The sequence below is a fragment of the Monopterus albus genome, unplaced genomic scaffold (assembly GCF_001952655.1).
Source record: "Monopterus albus unplaced genomic scaffold, M_albus_1.0 scaffold271.1, whole genome shotgun sequence".
In the NCBI taxonomy this organism is placed as follows: domain Eukaryota; kingdom Metazoa; phylum Chordata; class Actinopteri; order Synbranchiformes; family Synbranchidae; genus Monopterus; species Monopterus albus.
In genome coordinates, this window is record NW_018128151.1 from 269,562 (window position 1) to 287,173 (window position 17,612).

The 17,612-nt window shown below is 39.8% G+C and overlaps 1 protein-coding gene across 8 annotated transcripts in view; it reads right to left on the reverse strand.

The window, feature by feature from the left end:
- Positions 1-17,612, reverse strand: part of cacna1g (calcium channel, voltage-dependent, T type, alpha 1G subunit) — a 254,312-nt gene that overhangs the window by 82,858 nt on the left and 153,842 nt on the right. For all 8 annotated transcript variants that reach the window (XM_020622042.1, XM_020622050.1, XM_020622048.1 and 5 more), the window contains exons 10-12: positions 17,093-17,493; positions 2,925-3,076; positions 1,689-1,874 (exon numbers count right to left, since the gene is read on the reverse strand). In XM_020622042.1, the coding sequence (XP_020477698.1) occupies positions 1,689-1,874; positions 2,925-3,076; positions 17,093-17,493 (739 nt within the window). The remainder of the gene's footprint in view (positions 1-1,688; positions 1,875-2,924; positions 3,077-17,092; positions 17,494-17,612) is intronic.

Here is a 17,612-nt window from a genome sequence, read left to right on the forward strand (position 1 = left end):
CTGCAAGTATTCACTTAACAGTATGACCAAGAGAGCAACAAAGACTTCAAAAACACCATGTATGGAGTATTAAGTTCATAAACAGCCAGCCAACAATGCTTTGAAACAGAAATGTTGCATGAAATGACATGTCTAATGTATTTCTATATGGTAAAGCACATGTCAAAAGTCAGATGTAACAAACTTTGGACCAAATATGAATTACTGGGCATTGTAGGGCAGTATAGAGAAACACCACTGTTGTTGTGTTCTTTGAAGTAAAGCATCCTGGAAAAGAGTTAAGATTCTCAGCGAATGAATCTCAAGTACACAAGTATACACAGTAGCACAGCTAAAAACAGAAGTGAGTTGAGAACACAGAAAGACAGGGAAACACAAAAAGAAAGATACTAGAATGCTATGCCACATCAGGGATGGTCTTATTATGAAGCAGCAGTGAATGTACACAGCAGTCTGTCTTTTATTCAAAAACACAGACACTGAAGCTCAACTGGAGCTCAAGGATCAGTGAACAGGCCTCCGCTGTGTAAACTTGGCAGCTCTTCATTCAAATCAAGGCCTGTTTATCTATAGATATACAAGGCCCTTGGAACTCTGTCTGAACTGTTTTGTGTATGTGTGTATTGGAGTGCGTGTGTGCCCTGGCATACATATGTTCACATATACACACAACTTAACAACCTGTTAAAATGAAGCCGCACACACACACACACACACACACACACACACACACCGGTAATAAGAGGTTAAAAACAGAAACAAAATGAAACACTGATTATGGTATTTTCATTGACATAAGGTTTTACTGGTCTAACTCAGGAAAACATTCACAATAATCTGCTCTAGAGCTGCACATATAACAAAACACCATATTAATGTAACTGTTCAGCAAGCTCTTCAAATCCCCAGCTTCAGTCAGTTGTTTTAACACAGACAAACCTTAATACTCCTACTAAAGAACTTTAAATGTGTCTGTCACTGTGAGATAGATTTGTCTTTTTTTCTTTTTTAGAAGTAAAACCCAATTACACATAGAGATGAGTGCATGGCAAATTACATAATCATGTAGGTATGGCACTGATGATTAGATTTAAAGTGTTTGTTTCGCTGGATGCCCACTTTTTGACAGATAGACATCAATCGAGGTCTTGCATTTACATTCTGAGCAAAGACCTTGGAAGAGATGATTTTTCCATTTTTGCTCTTTTCAAAATTTTCTGAAACTGTGGTCATCACTTGACCGTCTCCTGTAATGCAGCTGCAAATGTCAGTCTTCTTGTGTTTCAGAAAAGTGATTTTCTTGAGCTCAGCCACAAAATCTGAGGCAGAAAAAAAGAAATGCTGACAAAAAGAAGGCATCACTTGTCATCTCACCAAATAATTACATTCATCCTGTCATGACTGTACTGATCTCTACTTCTCAAAGCTCCTTACTTCTCATGCAGAAGTGATCTTGTTCTGATCTACTAATTTACATTAATTCCACACCTTTGAGCTTTCAATTCTATCCATAGTACAGCTAATTTATGGCCCAAAATGCAACTCCCTTTGGTTTATATGATCTATTTTCAGTTTTTTGCTTTCTATGACGTTGTTGAACGAAACAGTTCACACATTTTTTTTCATAGATGAAAACGTTTTTTGCAGTGTAGGACAGATGTGAGGTCAGTCAAACTCCTGCTGCCTACCTGAAGATGAAGATAAAGAGCATGAGCAGCATACAGAAGGTGGCCACATTGTCCATGGTCTTCATCAGCACCACGAGCTGCCTCTGCAGGGCCGGCATGAAACGGACCAGCTTGAGCACCCGCATTAGCCGGAAGGTCCTCAGGACTGACAAACCGCCCCCTTGCTGACCCACAATCTCCCACACGCTATCCGAAGACACAACATACATATACATACATTAAACTCATGTGAAATGCAAGATCAGCACCCCCCAACATAATTAACATCTAGTGTTTGCTTCTTTACATATGCTCCATAAAAGACTTGGAATCATTTACAGTGTTTGTACTTGATTAAAGCATTCAGTATTTGTTTTATGGGGCAAGCAGAACAAGCTGCAAATCCACCATTTAGCTATTATGACATATCACCTTATGAAGTGCTAATAATTGTCTATTTACACATTGAGCAGATATACTGTGGAGCAACATTATCATTCATTTTGAACTCATGTTTGCACCCTGACAAAATTAAGTCCAGTATACACTCTGCTTTGTTTTCCACCAAATCCAGAGGGAAGACTCTTTATCAGCTACTCAGTAACTTTGTCTGCCTGACATTTATTGCACACTATCGTGGTACTGTGCAATGAGTTTATCATAGGTGAAGAAATAACATAAATGAGAGTGGTGAGAGGGAAACAAGCAATTAAAGTTGCAGTTTATGAAAAACAAAATCTGGTTAACAATACTAAAATGCTCCATACAGCTGAGGGGAACTGTAGATCCATTGATCATTTTCATCGGGTTAATCTCTACAAGCAAAATCTTTCACATTATATATTGTCATTTGACTCTTTGTCAGCGTAAAAACTTTGGCTAGTGCAGCTGTAAATGTCATTATTTGGATAATATTGTCTTTACTAATTCACTTTACACAGTGCTGAAAATCAACTATTTACCTTTTAAATGATAAATATATAATAAATGTGCTTTGTTTTTGTTGTTGCTGGAAAACTAATGTGACTGTATCATTATGTTCTCGTGTGGCTGATTTCCCTCAGGGTTCATTACAATGTTATGTTTTTCTTGTATTATAATAACCATGAGTGTTTATGGGGCCCTCAGGTTCAATATTCCCTGTGGCTTTATTTTAAAAACAGAAACATAGAGCCAAGAAAAAAAGCATGATTGGGCCAGTTAAGAGATTTTTGAAGAATTCTGCCAAAAAGTCTTGTTTACAGCTTCACATCTTACCTGATGACCACAATGATGCCATCAAAGATATTGTAGGGGTTCTTGATGTAGCCAAAGGGCCCATAGACCAAAACCTTCAGCAGCATCTCCAGGGAGAAAAGGCTTGTGAACACAATGTTACTGATCTCCAATGCATTGGTCAATTCATCGGGCTGGAAACACAGACAGAGAAGGAAAATCAGTAGACTGGGGAAGCAAGACGTTCATAACACTACAGCAGGAACACCTGCAGTGTCACATGTGCACAAAAACATGCCAGTGACTAAATCCAATTCCAATCTGACAAACCTGTCTATTCACACACAGCTTTTTTCACATTCAGTACACACACACACATAGAGAATCTTTATCTCACACCAGGTAACACACTGATCACAATGCTGATACTAAATTTGCCTGCAATGTCTGCTCAAAGCATCATCGAAGAACCAGGCTGCCACTCACATCAGCATCAAACAGCTGGTGTCTGTGTGTGACAGAGCGAGAGAGAGCGAGCGAGAGAGAGAGAGAGAGAGAGACAGAGAGAGAGAGAGCATTTGAGCATGGGCGTACACTTGCCAGTACAAACAAAAATGTGAGAGGAAAACCCATCAATGAAAGCAAGCAGACATACAAGAGAAAGAAAAGATAAAAGGCACAGCATATTCAAATACAACACAGTATGTAAATTCATTGTCTACAGTCAGTATCCATAATTATTGCTGTGGAGAAAAGAGCCGGCGGGAATGGTGTTATGTGCCTGGGGCCTGTAGAACACCCCATGAGGCCTTTCATCTCCATGCAATAAACCGTCTACACAACTCAAACCTGGAGTCATATACTATACACTGACATGACACAGCGGATAGAAAGTGTTGAAGGCAAATGTGTGCACGTCTATGTGACAGCCTACTGTATTTTACAGTCTCAGTATCCCACTGTGTGTGTCTATATAAATAGCTATGTCTTCCCAGCAGAAACATTATCCCAAGTCTGAACCAGGAGGTGATCTAAGTAATGTTAACACAGTGTGTGCCATTAAGCCTGTCCTGGTGGGCTGTCACTAATCATTATACACCATGACTGTTTAAGCAGCGATTACTCAACACGTGTATGGATACACAGAGAACAGAACACAGAGATTAACATCACCAGTTGAATAAAAGATCCATGTGGTGCATTACGGCACCAGTATGTCTATAGCACTTAGGCAGCACTGACAGCAGCCGGTCAGCTATTATGAAATGTTGTTACCAGTGGTGGTGCTACAGTGCACATATGAGAAAGTTGGTGGATGTCTTCCCTGCTTTAGAGCAATAAACATTTAAAATGGAATTATGGTTATTGCTGTTTGTCTTTTTTGTGTGTGTGTGTTTTTGCTGTTTTCTTTAAAAGAACCAAAAACTAATCTGGCACATAACCGATTCCTAATGGTAGATTGTCATTCTTATGCTTTGGATTTTGTACAGCTCAAATAAAGACGATGTGCTGTTTGGTGAAGTGCTGCAGGGCAGATGTTGTTGCCATTGTACCAGTACAGAGCAAAGCTAACTGTTTCCAGTCATTATGCTAAACTAAGCTAACAGACTGTGTGATTAGCTTTATTTATTAATTTATTTCACCTTCTCATCTAGATCTGCATTAGAAAAAACTATCAGCATTATTCCCTAGATGTCCAAGTATGTTCTAGCTTACTGAGTAGCGGTGATGTAGTCTCTGATCCTGGTGTACACCGCACTTAGCAAACTGACTTGAAACTTCAACCGCAAAGTGCAGGGAAACAATTTCACAGCCTAGTGTTGAAAATATTTGATTTCAGGTAAAATAAAGTAAATTAGTGAAACATTTACATAATCACAGCATGGCAGCAAAGCGAGTACTGTACTTATGTTTTTGAAGTTTTGTGCTTGAAACTTTAAATGGGTCAAGTTTATGTCTACTTGTCAAAAGTAAGTACTGTTTACAGAAAACTTCAGTAAGAGTGTCTTGACAGTATAAATGTCTTAGAACAAGTGAAGACTTACAAGTCATTTCTTGGTATTAACTCATTCTTCCCATGAGACCTGAGACCTGAATGTAGCACTAGGCGTGAAGGCAAAGATAGGAGTCCAGCAACACCAAGATGGAATATTGCACCATAATTCAGAGCCTGGAGTTTCAAGACTGAACTTCACTGGCTTTTTATAAACTACCTAACTTGTAATCACTGCTAGTTTCAACAAGTTATCATGCCTAAATATTAAAATAGACTGTAATTACCTTCAAAAATACAAAAAAGATTCATATGAGCATTTTCCAATCTGCTGTCTTAAATGGTCCAAAGGAAGACCATTTGTATGCCCAGCTATCCATCACAACAGGGCTGGATCAACCTGCTACATGCCCTGGGGCAAACATGAGTTGTAGGCCCCAGTTAACCCCCTCTGTTGCCTTTAAGTACCCATTAGGTAGAGTGCACACTGCAAATGCCATCTTCATTAGGGTTCCCCCAGAGCCCTAGGAACCACTTTCATATGGTGGAATACTACATTGCACAAGGCTTACTGTGGTTTGTAATGTATGTAGTCATTTGGTGAATCAGACATGTTTATATAAGTACAAGTACAGTATAGCCCTGATATATGTTAAATTGATATCATCCTGTAAGCACATCCCAAAAAGTATTAATGTATTTCACTAATTATTACATTAGTTATGACTTTCAGTCAGATGTTAGCAGCTGCTTCAAAGTCTGAATTCAACTCTACTGTGATCCTCATATTAGAATTAACACCCAACATTCTTGTCATCCTTATGTTCAAGAATCAAAGAGGTGACAAATTACATTTAAATAATTTTGAATTTGGTGCCACTGCAAATGCCATTGCAAATATGGAGAAGTAATTTGGGAATGCGTGTGGCTGTCAGTTTTTAGATAGCTGTAGTCCAGCACGACTCAAGCTGATAAAATGTTGACTTGTTTTGTGATATGGAATAATATAAAAGTACATTTCATCACGTTACTTTATTTGTTTCAGTTTAAGCATGATCATGTAACCTACTAGCATAGTATCTGCTAATGTTAAACAGCCACTGGAGGGAATATATACAGAGAGGAGAACATCTTTCACATCCTGTCTCCTTGATAAAAAAGAATCATTTGTCCACATTCTGCAGTTCAGCTTCTGTCAGTGAAGCCCGCTTTGTGAAAAAGAAGCTTTTCTCCATGTCACCTCACCTCTTTGTCACTGTCTGTGTCTCCTGAGCCTCTCTCTGGGTTCACAGTCGAATCTGGTCGTTTTATCCAAAAGCTTTATTGGGCCTATTCATTTATACACTGACAAGTGCGGCGGCAAATCTATAATACATGTATATACGAACTGTACGACTGAGAAATGTTCAAAGGGTAAACAAATGCAGGGGCACTTATATGTTTGTGTATTCTTTCACACACCACCACTGCACATAGAGGCGTGCCCAAAGTTACACTATTAACAATGTGGACTCACATCCATGAGCCACACAGGGAGCTCAGCTCGCACACTCATTGCCATGTAAGCACATATACAGTATGCACAAAAGTCTGCACGCACTTCTAACCATGTGTTGTGGACACACATAGAGCTGTATAATAGATGGTTGATAACCCAGAACAAGAAGCACAGTTTTTCTGAGGTGAGACATAAACTGCGGACACTTGGCCTTGAGACTGAGATCCAGGTCATTATTCTTCCCCTGTTTCTGCCCCGCTATTGTTCCAGTCTGTATATTTTCATTCCTCGCATCATGTCAGATTACTACCAAGAGAAGGAGCTCATAAAGAGAGAAACACTAGACACACACAAACTAGTGTTATCAAATGCTCACAGCCATTAGCTTATCAAACAGCAGAAAGGTCTTAATTGACTAATGGCCACTGAGGTGTGCGAACTACCTAGAGGGAGATGAATGTGTCCATGTGTGCAAGTTTGTAAGTGAGAAAGATGCTCTTGCTTTTCTAATAGCTTCCTTCTAAGGCTGTTTCCTGGCTAATGAGGCTGCAGGAACGTTAGGAGGTAGCGTGTGTTAGATGAGGAATAGTGTAATCTGTTTAGTGCTAATGTAATGTCACCTAATCTGATGTGATCTAATCTTAAACGGGATGCTGTGCCCCCCTCATCTCCAGACTGTCAGTGATGAAGCTCCATGGTTGGTGTGTGTGTGTGTGTGTGTTCTAGTTTAATCAAGGGGTTTGCTGAAGCCACAGAAGAAAAAGAAATGGAGAGTGATACACTCACCATTACGGTTGGCTCGTTGTAATTCAATAGTACTGATGAGGAGGATTTGACTAAATGATGTGAAAGTCTGTATCAGCACCTTAACACAATTTAACAAAAACTACCCAGGGGCTAATGATATTTCCAAAGCATGTGATAGGATTGACCAGAAGCTACACAGGATGGGTGCAGCTCACCTGATAATTCTTTAGCTAGTTTTGTAGTTATAATTACAGGGATAATTTGATATTTTGGGAAATAAAGTAATTAGCTTTTTTGTCACAAGCCAGATGACAAACCTGATACCTCACGTCTTAGGTCTGTACAGTTCATAGAGTTTGTAGCTAACTGGCAGCCAGTTCGCTTAGCTTAAGGGGCACTAACTAGCTAGTTTGGTTCTATCTGCAGTTTTAATAAATTCTGCCTACCAACACAAATAAAGCGCAGGAATTAGAGTAACACTTAATCCTTAAAAAGCTAAAGTAAACTGCATTTTTACAGGTTGTTACTCTATGTGCTATTTGTTAGCCAGTGGAGACTCTGGGCTGCCAAGGAACAGTCCTACTCATAGCGTTTGGCAAACTGCGATTGTTACACTTCACTATTTCTTTACATTTGATGTATGATTTCATGTAAAATAACATAAAACAAAGGGCTAACTGAAGACCAGGGCCACAGAGATTCTCTTTTTATGAGTTACACCATGTTCGTAGATCTCTAAAACATCAAGCTCAAGTGAGTTACTTTATACATCGTTGCTTCAGACACGCCACCTTCTGTCTCTAGTGATTATTTTTGGAATATTTAGCTCATAGACAACTACCAAACTCTGAATATTCATTAACATGGTAAATGTTGGTTCATTTTTAGATTAATAATAATGCTTTTATTTTGTATTGCAGTCTGTCCACTTTTTGGGCCTCTTTTTATAGTTTTTAACAATATTTTAACAGCTCTGCATAAAAACCTGCCTGCTGAGAGAGAAAAAGCTAAAATTTCAACATAATGAGATAATGTGAAATGAACAAAACAGCAGATCCAAAACAGCAGGAGGTGGAGAGAGAGGATTTACTAAATGCAGGCATCTCACTGAACCAGGAAATAACTGAACTCATCATTTGATCACTTCATTGATTCTCTTCTCTCTTTTGATTTCATGGCCTTCTGGGCTGGATAAGCTCTCCTTCTATAAACCAGGGTAAAGAGCTGTTGTTTCAACGTGTATGTCATACCATTGGGCAAATCACAAAAACACTTTTCTTAAGCCTATTTTAGAAAGAGGCCAGTGTTGCAAAGTGTCAGATGCCAACGCTACAATCCTCAGGTAGGACTGATGCTGAATAACTATAGTTTCTGCTTGGAGCAGTACATTTAAAAGATCTGTCCACTGTTTTCTCTGGATATGGCAAGGGAAGAAGCAGAAGTGAGTGTGTGTGCATGCACACACAATAAAGCACCAGAATGGATCAAGACCTTCAAATACAAAAACTAATCATTTTACGCCGAGATCTCACTCTACTGCTGTACAGAAAAAGCTAAGGGGAGCCTGTGAATTCAGACACCAGGCTGGGATTCTGCACCAAAGACGGGACACGATGTCACTCTGCATCAACTCTGATGTAAATTTTGTGCTGGTAGTCTACAAGCCAAAATAGTAATGGCAGGGGAGATAAGTGCTGATGCAGCTTTGTTGGTTCTTCAAGCATTTATTTCCCTTCATGCAAAATTAGTTAGTGTGGTTCTTGCTATGTGTAGCCTTACACACAGAAAAGGAAACAGAATAAAGGTGTATTAATCCCACCTTTAAAAGGCAGTGTGTAAGGGGCTACACTGACAACTGATTTCATAGTCTACAGTATAGGAATGACACAAGTCAAATCAGTGTTAACATCAGAACTGACAATAATAGCACTTAATCCTACCTCTCAAATGTAAATGTCAGGATGTCTTTATTTTGAAGAGAAACAAAAACTGAAGAAAAGAGGTTAAATCACAGCAATAAGAACAGACATTCAATTTAAAAACAACATTCAATCAAACTATAAGTGGCAAATCAATTCAAAGATTTTTATTCGCCACACCATGCAGGTTCCTCACACGTTTGCAAGATTTCTGTTGTGTCCCATCTACAGACCCTGTTGCACACCAAACTAGATGAGGGGGATCTTCTCAAATAGTTTCCTGTGGGGTCCGCTCGGTGCGACCTGCCTCTCTTTCACCTTTCTCTCCCCTGCTCTCTCGACCTGCGGGATCTGCACCTCAGCTGTGTTGCATTCAGTAATTAGCGACTCGTTTAGCTGGGGTGCATCCCGATGATTACCTTCCTCCTTATTTATACCTCTGGCAGATGCTCCGTCTTGAGTCCTATTACTTGCATACCCTGTAATACCTATACCTATATTCGTGGTATGTATCGTACATCATTTTGTTTTCCACGCTGACAGTTCCTGTGCTGTGGATCTCATTTTGTACGTTGGTTACATGTTTTGTGTTATTAGTCTCTAGACGTCCACGCTGACAGTTCCTGTGCTGTGGATTTCATTTTCGTTCACCAATCCTCCTGGTTAGTTTGTCTATTCACCTGTCCATCCTGCTCCTCCCACTCTCCTGGTTTCTGCCGTTAGCCTGTCTACTCCCCTGGTCGTCCTGGTCTCCTCAGCCATCTTTGCCCAGCCCTGGTAATATGTGTTCATTGACTCTGTTCCTATTTGTGATTCCCACCATTAAACCACCCTTTTTACTAGCACCTGCGTCAGCAGTCTTGAGTCCTACCTCAGTTCTCCCTCATCCTCCTGGTGAGGGGGACAAACCATAACAACACCAAGCAGTGATGGTGAACATTGTAAATCTTACACCTGCCAAACACTGTCCAGTTATTTCGAGCATTTTAACATGCTCATATTAGCATGTAGTGCAAAACACTCTGCCCACAAGCTGGCTTGGCTGACTTGACTTGTTAAAGGTTAAGGCCGGTCATTTTCCATATTAACAGTATCTTCAACACTCCAAATGTAGAGACTAACACGGACAATGATTTCCCTCTACCCACGGTCAATGTTCGTCAGTGTGTCAGTCCTGGATTACATAGCTCCTTCCTTGTGCCATAGACCTGTGTTGTTCAAAAACAATTAAAACACATCAGTGAAACACACCACTGCACTCGGTGACATTTCTTTATTAGCAAATCCCAGACCCGAGCGTGAGGAACTAGCACAATGTAAACAAAGCAGAGAGCTCATGCAAGATCTTGCGCATGCGGAGTTGACTGTGACTTGTGCTAACTTCAGGAAATTATGGCTGGTTGGAGACTTTTGGGTATAATAGTTGGGATAGTTGGATTCGTAATAAAAATACATGTCACTGAGGGCAGCAGTGTGTTTCCCTGATGTGTTTTTTTTTAACAACGAAGGTGTATTGCACAAAGGAAAAAGCTAATCCAGGACTGACAGATGACAAAAATTAACTGTGAGTAGAGGCAATTCGTTGTTGGTCTTAGTCTCGTTATGGAGACTGTGGAAAATACTAGGACAGGAGGCAAAACTGCTTTTATTGGTTTCAAAGGATATTTTCCTTTGGTGTATCATGGATAACGTCATAGTTGGATTCTTTGCAAATTAACCCCAAAGTGCAAATGCAAACAGTGAACTTTCAGGCGAACTGCCTTACTGCAAGGGAACAACTAAAAAGTGTTTATGGTTCTGTTTTTACTAAGAGTAACAAAGCAAATGAAATGGTTGAGCATGCCATTTTTTTCCAAATGGTAGTCAGTGATGGCTGCACTGCAACCTGCATGTCGCAATGTTTTTGGATGCATAAATCTGCACTTAGGGCGTGTGCACGCCCACCCTTACCATCAGTCTCACACTTCAGATATGCCCTTCTCAAAATAAACCTCCCCTTTCTATTCTCATTAAGAGAGAAAACAAATTCAAGCAAGACCAACTCCACTTTCTTTTTTATGTGACTAGCTTTCAAGGTTGATAAAAGTCAAAAAGTCACCTGTGGGGAATAACAGCAAAGTGACCCAAAGTGACTTCAAATCACTTTGAGATCATGTTAGAGCTACACACTGAATCAATATTCATGTCAGTGCTAAAAACCTTCCACTTAACAGCAACAACAATTTCCAAAACAGGAACCATGTACTGTGCCCCACTTCTCCCTTGACACCCATGTCTTTTCTGTGCCTCTAACCTCTCCTCAGATCATTTAGGCATCAACATCATTCATCATCAGGAGTGGAATCACTGCTAGGAGAGCTTCAGAAAAAGGGTGCGGGAAAGACAGAGCTGGCCTGTCCACAAAGACAGGGAGAACTTTCTTATGCAAAATGAGAGAGAAGCTGACCTTCCCAAGTAAACAGACTATGGGCTGTGTCACATAGTTGGCACACACACAACTATTCCATCAGCTACACCATAAATGGTAACGCTCTTAAACTGCATGAAGAGATAAAGCAGACACCCTCTCCATACTCGTCCAACCCATCCACCTCCACTCTTCCACCCATCACTCCCTTCTATCCCTTCACCTCCAAGTCCTTAGACTCTGTTATCCCTGTCCACCACAATCATCTCTTTATCCCTCCATCTCTGTCGCAGACACATTTACATTCACTGCATTGCCTTGTCCGCTGCCCTCAGAGTAAGAGCATGTGACTGTGTGTATGTATGTGCATTGCCTACCATTTTTTTAAAATAGTATTTTCAAATATTCCCATACAAAGACTAAAAACAACAATGACTTGTCTCTACTCGCAGTTCATGTCTGTCACTCTCCAACCTGGATTAGCTAATTTGCCTTTGCTATAGACCTTTGCTATTGTTAAAAAATGAACAGTGAAATACACTGTGGCATCAAACCATTCAGGGATCCCTCGTGCCCTATGGCATCCTGGAAGAGACCTTTAATTCATCACTTGTCTCTGTGTCAAAGTTGTAATGATTGTTGCTTGGCTCAGAAATGAGTAGAGAAAAACAATCAATTAAAAAGGGCTGACCTAACTTAAATGTATTGACAAGATGGTCCTGGTTTTGTTTATAGTGAATTTGCATGCAAATGTGCATGGACAAGCTGGAAATGCATTCAATATACTGCAGCCAATTTCAAACTACTCCACTGGGCAGCCAGTGTTATGGTGGATGTAATGCAGGATTCAAAACACTTTTTACAGATGTATTGTAAGGAAGGAAACACATTGACTATGTTTATTAGGTATAACTTTCATTCATTCACCTTCTACCGCTTAATCCCTTACGTATAACTTAATCTTGAATAAAAGATCTGCTTTGCTTATTGTTTCATCACTTGGGATGTTTGAGGGTCCCTGTGGGGAATGATATACCTTATATGCAGAGTTTAACACTAGATGGCTGTGACACTGAGAAATGTCATACTATCATCATCATGCATTAGTCTGTGTCTTTCTTGACAAACGTCAACCATCTATCTCCCAGAAATTAAAAATAAATGTTGCAAATATAGTTGACATGAGCATAGTGCTTCATGTTGCAGTTAACACTTAAGTTGCCAGAGTGGACTTATTTTGTTGACTTTATCTGGCAAGAAATTGACTTTCAAGGTACCATTTCATCTTCTCCCTTTTTGTTTGTTTGTTGCAAAAAAAAGTGATTGCAGATTGCAATTTTTTCATAATCCACACACATGCAAACACACACAGAGCTGCAGGAACTCTGCCTTCATGACAAATTGATAACATGTTGTCTTCTGTCAGATGCAACTATTCTGTTCATAATGAGCATAATTGATGATTAATAAGCACATTACATGTAATTATTATCAGCAGAGACATTTAATTGGTTTTTACAAGTAAGTGGCGCTTTGAGTTTGATTCACTTACTTTACATGTGTTACACTCTAAGTTCCATTTTTATTTATATTTTATCTTGTCAGATTCTCCCTATAAGACACAGCCAGAGCTCTACAACCCTGTTTGTAGTTGAATGATCGATTGTGTGTTTATTTTGGTATGTGTGGTCATTCTTTTTCACAACAGGAGGGGGGACTGGTAAACATGTAAACTTGACCAATGAGCTGTCATACTCAACAGAGCTGAAACACAACTTCTTAAAGAGATAGTTGTCTCAGATCATACACTTTGACTCATATACCTTGTATCTGTACTGCAGTCTGCTGTTGCTTCTTCTTCTTTGCATTATTTATGGGAAGAGTTTACAAACTCATCTCTTTGTGCAGCTGATTCACAATAACAACCCTCCAGGATAAACACCTAGCCTCTCATTAGATCTCGACACATTCCCGATGGTGTTTTGGTCCCAGTAGATTTTGGTGTGGAACAGAGAAAATTAGAATCAATATTTTAGATTTAATTTGTGCAGGAATGAAGCAACTTAAAAGAGGCTTTGGGCGTTATAAAATGCTGAGGCACTTTATATAAAGCTGGAAGGCTTTGACTGTGAAGCTGCTGCAGGCTGTATCAGCCACTGAGTTAGCCTTTGTGAGCTAACATGCATGAGTAAATTACAGAAGTGGTGCACAGCTTTGGTATTTTGTTTTGTTAGCAAACAAGGAAAAAGTATGAAGAAAGGAAACTGGAACTGCTACCACAGGTGAGAGATTCCTGGCTTTATTTGGCTCCGTAACCCAGTTTAGTTTTTTATTTGTTTATTTCTTGGCTAGTTAAAAAAATGTTTAATGAAAGAGTTAGAGAAGAACACTTTAGTCTACTATTGCCAGTTTGCAATCTACTTGAAGCCTAATGCAAACTACAAATGTGACCACTAAATCGATCTTCACACATGTAACCATACCAGTAGGTTTTACAGCATTTGGAGGGCATTTACTAATCCTGTCGCAAATTATCGTAAAATACTGCAACACCACAATTTTTCAATTTGGCAATATATTTATCAACACTGATGATGTAAATGAGCACAGCACTGTTCATTTGAATACACACCCACTTATAAGAACCTAGTGCCTGTATTGCAAAGTGTGGACTGAGAGGAAGCATAAAAGACAGTATAAGTTTACAGCGACTGAAGTTTAATACAGTTTAAGAAATCAAACATATTTCGGAACTGCAGTCACGTGGTCTTCTGCCAGTCAAATCATCTTTTATTCTGTTCGGTAATTGTAGCATGATTTGATTTGAAAGCCTGTAAAAGTTCTTCACATCCTTTGCATCCTCTCCCTCCTGAAACACGTTCTTTACTCAGATGAGATCTCAGATGACTAACAGTGCTAATTTTACACCTGCTTTCACCTGATGTTAAATTTCAGCCATAGTTCCTTCTGTTGCAGTGGTGGTAAATCAGGTGCTGAGAGTATTTGCATGTATTTCCATTCTCTTTTCTCTGACTGTTGTGTCCCTGAATGTGAACATCTTAAAATACACATTGCCTTAAACCAAACTCATTAAACCTCATTAAACTGACTCCTTAGTAAATATGAACACACAAACTGTTTAGCACCAAAACATAAGCTGTAAAAACTTAATAAATATCCCCCTTGGTGTCATCTTTGTTTGATCCTGTATTACTACGAACCAAAAGGCCTGATAGTGTTGATCACATAGCAGCTTAGTGAGATGTTCTACAGAACTAGTAGGCCCCGTGGAGATCACATCCCATTTAAACTGGTTAACCACACATTCAAACCTTTTACTAACCTGCCAGTTTACCAGCCATTTTGCTGCTGGTGCAGTCTCGTCAGGGTCAGAGAGAAGTTGAATCATCTAGCAACACAATTCTAGACATTTGTTTTTGTGCTTTGTTATTTAAACAACACTGTAAAACAATGAATTCAATTTAAATGAACTCAGCTTGTACTTATTTAAAAATCTGTTTTAATGACTTTCTTGAAACTATCAGACTGACCCTAAAGCTTGGAAAGAATGCACTACATGAAGGTGCCGCTTCAACACACCACCTCCAAAATGTGACCAAGGTAATGAGTGGAGGAACATAGGATAATTGTGCCCACATGAAGAAATCAAAAATGTAAATAGAAATGTAAAAATAGTTTGTTTTTTTTTTTGCTTTAAATAGTGTAGAAATATTTAACCTCAAAACACCACAAGAACGTCACGTTAACATTATCATCTGATTCCACATCTGGTGGACAAATCACAACAGAAATCAGTTTTAAAGCCGTATGCCCTCTTGGTTGCCAACTAATTTAAAGTTAAAGTGTGTGCACAACTCCAGTAGGAAACTTGGCTGGACAGTGCATGGAAATTCAGACCCAGCCTCTCTTCCATGTGGACAGAGTTACAGAGACAAACAGAAGCTTAGTGTTGCCTGTGTCTGTTGGACATCGAACGGGCTTGCGATCAATGAAGCATCTCAGTTAAGTGTTCAGCAGCCTGTCTGAGACTGGAGGGATCCATGCTACCCACAAAATAAAAGAGCACTCAAGAGAGTGAGGAAGAGAGGAGTGAGAGAAGAAGAAGGAGAAAAGAAGATGATGAGAAGGGCGAGGATATAAGAAAGAATGACAAAAGAGGGACAAAGGTGAAGAAAGGAGGAATAGGCATAGTGACAGAAAAAGAAAAAGAGGAGGAAGACAATGACAGGAAGAGAAAAATGGGAAGAGGAAGAAGGAACAGAATCATGAACAAAAGAAGGAAGGAGGAAAAGGGATGAGCAGGGCAGAAGGAGAAACCAGGAAAAGTATGAACTGAAAAAAAGGCGAAGAGTAGAAAGCAGAGGATGTTTGGCATCTGGATATGTTTATAGGCACTGGGTCAGGGACCAAAAGTAACCCCATAAAATTTGGCCAGGCTTCAGTCTCCTACTATACACCTACACAAACAAACACAATACATGTGTCACTTACTTTACTGGTGTTATGCAACTATACAAATTCACAAGACAACAGCCTCAAACACAATACAAACCTCAATGCTAAAACAGAGCCCTTGTTTTATATTTTAAAACATCTCATTAAAACATTAGAGAAGAAAACTGCACTTTGAAAATTTGATTGTGTGTATTTTCATAAATCACACGTTCTTTGAATGTTAAAGTGAAAACAATGGCAAAGCAGTTTTTCTTTCCAAAGATGGAAAGATATATATACTGTATATAGTAGATACAGTATGATCAGGGTATGCCACAAGGATCATTAAATTTACACCTGGTATTGGTAAGACTGATGCTGCCCCTGATGTAAACTGATCTTAATATGCAAATTAGGTAGGTGGAGTCAATAGACTTGTCAACAAACATGTGTCCCAAATTAAAAGGCTTTTGCCTTGCCTTGCCTTTTTTGTTGGGCAGCTAGAACTAGCAGGAAGAGGTGGAGATAGGGCTCCATTCAACTTGTTTAGACATTTATTTTGGAAACGGAACAGACTGTATTCACACCTGGCTGTGATCTGATCACAGTGATTGTCAGACCAACTGCAGATGTTTTGACCAATGTGTTCTGCATGTATTTACACCTTATATTCACACGCCTTTCTACTAATCCAGATAAGCTATCACAATACAGAGTGCCTTTTGATATCAGGTGTTAATGGTCTCAAACAAAAAGAAAGATTAAAAATCTACAAAGTGATAAAATCTCTTTCAGATGTTGTGGGTTCTTCCTCACCCTTTAATAACCCCTGCTCTCTCTCTCTCTCTCTCTATCTGTATTTGCTGTCTCTTATGCTCTCTTTTTGTTTTTTCTCTCACATGGCTGTAATTACACTCATGTAAACAAACGAGAGCAGAGTGAGACATCAGGAATTCTAGTAGAGTCTGTGGGAGCAGTGTAACTTAAACAACCACACACAGTGACATACACAGAGGATCTCCAAGTTCAACTAATATCTTCCACAATCTTTCATTATGCTCATCTGACTGCCCATTATGCATTAGTGTATATTCCCATTGTAGGTACTCGGGTTCGCTATGACCACAAACAGCAGCATTCAGCTTCACACACAACTTTTCATGATTAGAAACAACATGCATGTGTACTAACCTGCTCATGGTACTCGATCCCCATGCTCAGAGTATTGATCAGAATTGCGATCATAATCCCACGTCCAAAATACTTGCTGTCCACGATTTTTCTGAATGTGTCACACACCAGCCTCCAGAAGTGTACAACATTGGCCGCTGTTTTGCCCAGAGTGCGATGCTTCTTTTTGGGCTGCCGGCTGTCCCTCCTATCCCGGTGGTGGAGGTCCTGGGCAAACTCATATACACCCTCGCTGTCAGAATCACCAGGGGTTTCATTGCCTTCGGTGCAACCCTCTGATTCATTGGCCAGGGCCTTGGAGCAGTAGGGGCAGCTCTCAGGGTCCAGGGTCAGAGCAGCTGTATCCATGGCACTGCTGCCGGTGCTGAGGTCACGAGCTGACAGCTGGCGGGAGAGCTGGGCTGCAGCAGAGTGGGAAAAGGTCAGCTGCAGAAACTTAGACAAAAAAGCAGAGAACTGCACCAAAATCAACCTGATTGTGATAAATTACATACATGAAGTTGTTTAGACATTTTGTCAG